The 5,081-nt window shown below is 52.7% G+C and overlaps 3 protein-coding genes across 4 annotated transcripts in view; all 3 read left to right on the forward strand.

Moving 5' to 3' along the window:
* LOC113218330 (prosaposin) overlaps positions 1-2,505 on the forward strand; it is a gene marked incomplete in the record, with an annotated part of 14,528 nt that extends 12,023 nt beyond the window's left edge. Inside the window, 3 exon segments of the mRNA XM_026438636.2 lie at positions 1-144; positions 234-1,709; positions 1,798-2,505. Coding sequence (XP_026294421.2) covers positions 1-144; positions 234-1,709; positions 1,798-1,995 — 1,818 coding nt within the window.
* Positions 1-5,081, forward strand: part of LOC113218047 (protein tailless) — a 22,881-nt gene that overhangs the window by 4,463 nt on the left and 13,337 nt on the right. The window lies entirely within an intron of this gene.
* On the forward strand, positions 2,639-5,015 carry LOC113218383 (uncharacterized). 2 transcript variants are annotated; one of them, XM_052263698.1, is made up of 6 exons: positions 2,639-3,179; positions 3,268-3,504; positions 3,590-3,757; positions 3,845-3,969; positions 4,063-4,347; positions 4,444-5,013. In XM_052263698.1, the coding sequence occupies exons 1-6, from the start codon at positions 2,958-2,960 to the stop codon at positions 4,667-4,669; spliced, it is 1,263 nt and encodes a 420-aa protein (XP_052119658.1). In that variant the 5' UTR covers positions 2,639-2,957; the 3' UTR covers positions 4,670-5,013. The 2 variants fall into 2 exon arrangements, with proteins under 2 accessions (XP_052119658.1, XP_026294509.1); XM_026438724.2 differs by having other exon boundaries at positions 4,063-5,015.

The raw sequence follows: 5,081 nt of genomic DNA on the forward strand, positions 1-5,081 counted from the left end.
GTCAATGTTGATGTGACCCCAGTTGGACAGGTTGGCATTGTGCCAGTTCTTGCAGATAACATGACTTGCCAATTTTGTGAAAGGATGGTTCAACATCTCCGGGACATCTTGGTGGCCAACACTACTGAGGCTGAATTCCAACAGGTAAATGTTACACAATGGTCCCAGCTATAGGAAATTTATGTTCTTATCTTTTTCCATTTACTTATGTATGTTTTTGCTGTGCTTTTCAGGTGATGGAAGGCTTGTGCAAACAGATGAAGCCCAAGTACAAGGATGAATGCCTTACTATTGTCACTGAATATTATGGCATGCTTTACAACTTCCTTGTGAATAATTTGAATGGCCAGGAGATTTGCTCCTTCGCTGGTCTTTGCCCTGGTCCGGGAGTGTCTGCTCATGCTCCAATCTGGCCTCTTCTACCAGCTGAGATGAATGTGAAGGAAATTTTGTCCGGATCTCTTGAATCACAAAATTCAGAGAATCCTGTTGTTGAGATTTCTGTGAGCTCTGATTCTGCAAAGATTGATGTGCAGGACCCGGCATCATACCAGCTTCCCATTGAGAGAATGACCCCTCAAGTACTTGTCAATATTGGCAGCAACAAGGAAATATGTGAGTTCTGTGAGTACTTCTTGCACTTTGTTCAGACTGAACTTGCAAGTGAAAAAACAGTTGAGAAGGTGAAAGCTGTTGTGGAAGGAGCGTGTGATCGCCTTCCTGCCACAATTAACAATCAATGCAAGGACTTTGTAGATGCCTACGGAAATGCTTTTGTTGCTATTATCGTACAAGAAATTGACCCATCTCTGGTTTGCCCTGGCATGGGCTTCTGTCCTTCAAAGGACAACAGCCGCATTCTTCTGGTTGGTAATGATGAGAAGTTTGATGATAAGCCAGGCTGCCCACTGTGCCTTCTTGCTGTTGAACAGTTGGAAACTATTGTGAAAGACAACAAAACTGAAGAATCTGTGAAGGCTGCTCTTGAATCACTTTGCTTGCATTTGCCTAAATCACTTGTTAGCGAATGTGATAATTTTGTTGATACTTACTCTACTCAATTGGTGGACATGTTGATTGCTGACTTCACTCCCCAGGAAGTTTGTGTATACATCAAGCTTTGCAGTGCTACCAAGAATACTGAGGAAGTTGTTTTTGGAGACATTCTTACCAATGAAGTTCCCCAGTATGAGAACCAGAAACTCCAGAAAAACATCAAAGATGATCCCCAGTGTGTTATTTGTGAATTTGCTATGTCCCGTATCGACTCCATGTTGAAGAATAATGCATCAGAGGCAGAAATTAAGGAGGTTGTTCACAAAGTTTGCAGTTACATGCCCAAAACAGTGGTACCCCAGTGCAACAAATTTGTTGACCAGTATGCTGACTTGGTTCTCACACTTTTGGCTCAAGAGTTGGATCCTAAATTAGTGTGCACTGAGTTGAAACTCTGCAAACCAAACTCTCTTCACAATGACAGAGTTGCCTTAAGTCTTTTTCAGCAGCACACAAAGAAAAATGTTGCAGAATGCGCTCTTTGTGAAGGAGTCGTTCAAGCTCTGGACACTTACCTGAGTGACCCCAAAGTTGAAGACGAGATTGATGACCTCTTGATCCGGGCTTGTGGAGTGTTGCCCGCAAAGCAGTACGGCAAATGCCGTAACTTTATCAAGGTTTATGGACCTAGCATTCAGAACATCATTGCCAAGGTTAGTATTAATAAGTTGTTGCTTTGTCCCAAAAAATAAGCTTAAGCCTCTTTTGTTCTAATGAATGACCATCTTTTCTTTCTTACAGACCCCTGGTGTAACCCACTTGATTTGTGAAAAAATTGCTGTGTGTGTGCGAGGCTCAGGATCAGTTGAGCTTCTTGGTGGGCGCAAGTGTACATGGGGTCCTGGATACTGGTGCCAGAGTGAGGAACATGCCAAGGCCTGTGGGCCTGGAACACTGCTCCACTGCCAAGAGCGAGTGTGGAAGGGACGTCAGCACTAGGCCAACAGTCAGCAGTGAAATGCAATGCCCCCCTCCCCCTCTTCTTTTCTTTACACGTTTCTCACTATACTTGTGAACTTGATTCAATATTTTTTTAACAAATAGCATAGAATTTTAAGATCAATTTTAATCATTTTTGTTGTTTTTTTACATACAATTTAATGTACATGGATGGTATTTTTTGCTAGTCGAAACATCCCTTTGTTTGAAGTAGCCATACTAGAAGAAGACTCATAGGAGGAAAGTGAACTGTGATTTTAAGTTTATGATGTGTGTAAGAGTAAAGTGTGCTTGCATATTGATCAGTGGTGTTTCCTTATGATAAAACACCAGTTTTGACTGTCTTGAAATCTTTTAGAACTACTTCTTGTAAAATGAAACTGTTCTAGACTAATTGCTCTTAACCGATGGTGATCGACATGAACAACCTGCTGTAAGATTAGCTAGACCAACAACATTGTTCCTCTTTTGTAGTAGTCTATCTGTCAATAAATAAATATTTGTACCCATCATCGTCTTTTAACAAAAATTCAACCTATCAGCGGTGCTAAGAATCCTATTGACAGCATAGCCTAGACAATAAATTATAATTCTTAGGCTGCTTGTCCCTCTCAAAGAAATAAATGAACTACTGGGAATGGATTAATTTCATTCACTTTGAAGAGTCTCTTATTCTGTACTTATAAGTACATCATGAAAATTACCAAATTCAGCACATATCTTAGACTTGAAAAGTAAAACAATCAAAATTTTAAGTTAGTTTTCACTTTATTTTGTTCTTGTAGGAAAGGGCTGTTCAGTAGCGCCCCCCTGATTTGAGCGTGGCGCGCACTCCCCGCTGGCTCACTTACGCCCCTCTCTATTGCCTTCTGCAATGATCGCGGACTGCGGGCGGTAGGCGCTCAGCAGGCCCAGGCGCGGCCAGCAGCAGCAGCAGGCGCAGCAGGCCACAGGGCACAACAATGCCGGCCAGCTGGGGCGGCCAGTGTTGCTGCGGCCTCTATGTGGAGGCCCCTCGCCCTCGCCGTCCACACGCATCGCCAGGCATGACTAGCTTCGCTGCGGCCGACTTCAGGAAGGACAACATGTTCCGGCTCAGCTCTCTGGGCGCCGTGCCGGCCCTCTCCGTGCGGCCGCGGCCCGCGTGCGCGTCGCACCCCTTCGCGGCCGAGGATGACTGCCAGGTAGGCTTCGGCTGACGGCTCTGCCGAGGCTCTGCCGGGCCCCGGACTCCGAAGGTGAGAGGGTGGCGACAAGCTCTGGCTGCCGCAGCGCTTTGGCGACTTCCACCCGATGTACGACGGGGTCCTCGAGGCCTGGCCGGCGGGCAGCATCACTCCCGCCCCGCTGTGGAGGCAGCCGCGGCCCTCGCCCGGCGTCCCGAAGCAGGCCATGTCCCCGGCCGGCGCGCTGGCGGGCGCCCTGGCGCCGCCCCCGCTGCCACCAACGCCCCTGCCGCTGCTGCCGCCGCTCCCCTTCTTCCCGGGGGACGAGCCCTGCATCTACTCGGTAAGTGGTCCTGCCGGGTCCTGCGAAGGCGGTGCTGGCCGAGGCCACCGAGGCTGTGTCGGTAACCTCGTGTGTCCATGACCAGGAGTGGCGCGAGTCCTGCCCCTGGCGGGAGGCTGACGCCGCGGGCGCGGGCGCGGGCCCCTCGGGCACGGCCGTGGCCACCCCGCACGGCACCATGTCCCTCCGGCTGCACGACAGGGTGCGCGTCGACATGAGCGTGGACCGCGCCATCCGCGTCATCAACCTCAAGGTGCGGCCGCCGGGGCCTGGGCCGGGCCGTGCCTGGCCACCCTGCCCTGCTCCTGACCTGTAAGCTCCAACGTCGTGTTGCTCCTAGAACAACATCGTGCTGGCGCTGGGCGGCAACGGCTCCTCGGCGGCGCTGCTGCACCCCAACGGCAGGACGTACCAGTACGGCAGCCGCGTCGAGATCCTGGCGCACGACTCGCGGGGCAACAACAAGTGAGTCAGGTTGCCGTCAGCGCGGTGCAGCGCGGCGCTTAGCATGGCAGCGATAGCGTCTCTACGGGTCCGCCTGGCTCCGCCGTGTTTCAGGTTCGCCAAGATGTGGTACAAGGGGGTGAGCTTCACCTCCGAGCAGTGCGCGCTCGTGTACCTGGTGGACACGGCGGGGACGCGCACCACCACGGACAACTTCTCGGACATGTCGCAAGACCTGTCGCTGTCCGTCTTCTACAACGACTCCCGCCACGGGCCGGCCTGCGTGTCGGAGGCCATCAACCTGCTGGAGTCCGGCCAGTACTGGGTGACGGACGAGGGCGTCGAGAACTGGCTCATCAACGGCGTGCGGGTGTCGCAGACTGCCGACGGGCTCGTCAGGTTCGCTCCCCACGCTCCCTTTGGTCCTTCCCCAACCGTGTCCCTCGGCCGACGCGCGGTCACCGCAAGGTCACCGGCTCTGTCCGTGCCCCACAGGGTCGCTCGCAACAGCAACAAGTACCAGGTGCGCACGTCGCCGTCCAACGGGTCCGCGTCGCTGACGACGCCCTTCCTGCACTGCACGGCGTCCCTGGGCCAGACGTCGCACCTGTTCGTGCGCCGGGGGGAGCGCCGCATGCACTACGACGGCGCGAGCTTCATCGTGCGCAACGCCGGCCACTCGGCGGGCTTCGACGAGAAGAACCAGCTCAAAGTGTACTAGGGTGTAACGGGGTGCATGACCCCCCCGGCGGGTAGCGACCCCGCGCCCGGGCCGCTCCCCACCTCCACTCCGCCATCACCCCCCGCGCCCCCTCACTGTAAATAGTACGTACGTGCTGCGCCCTTATGAGCGGGGCGCTTGCACCACCCAGCTTTCCATAACCGTTCACCCCCACCGTGCTTTGTACTCTCTAGTCATACTATATGTTTACTGATTTGTCGATATTTGACCCTGCTCTGCGCTGGGCCCGTGTTTGTGTCGTTTGTGTCGAGTCCTATCACATTTTGTGTGTAGTGATGTTATAACGCTGTGCAAATAGAATTGTTGTTCTGTGCGTCGCTGTACAAATCCCTGGTCTCGAGTCATTTCTCCCGCAGCCATTGCAAATCGTCACGGGACGCGGGGGCCGGGG

Source organism: Frankliniella occidentalis, unplaced genomic scaffold, assembly GCF_000697945.3.
Source record: "Frankliniella occidentalis isolate FOCC.00 unplaced genomic scaffold, Focc_3.1 Scaffold13, whole genome shotgun sequence".
Lineage (NCBI taxonomy): Eukaryota > Metazoa > Arthropoda > Insecta > Thysanoptera > Thripidae > Frankliniella > Frankliniella occidentalis.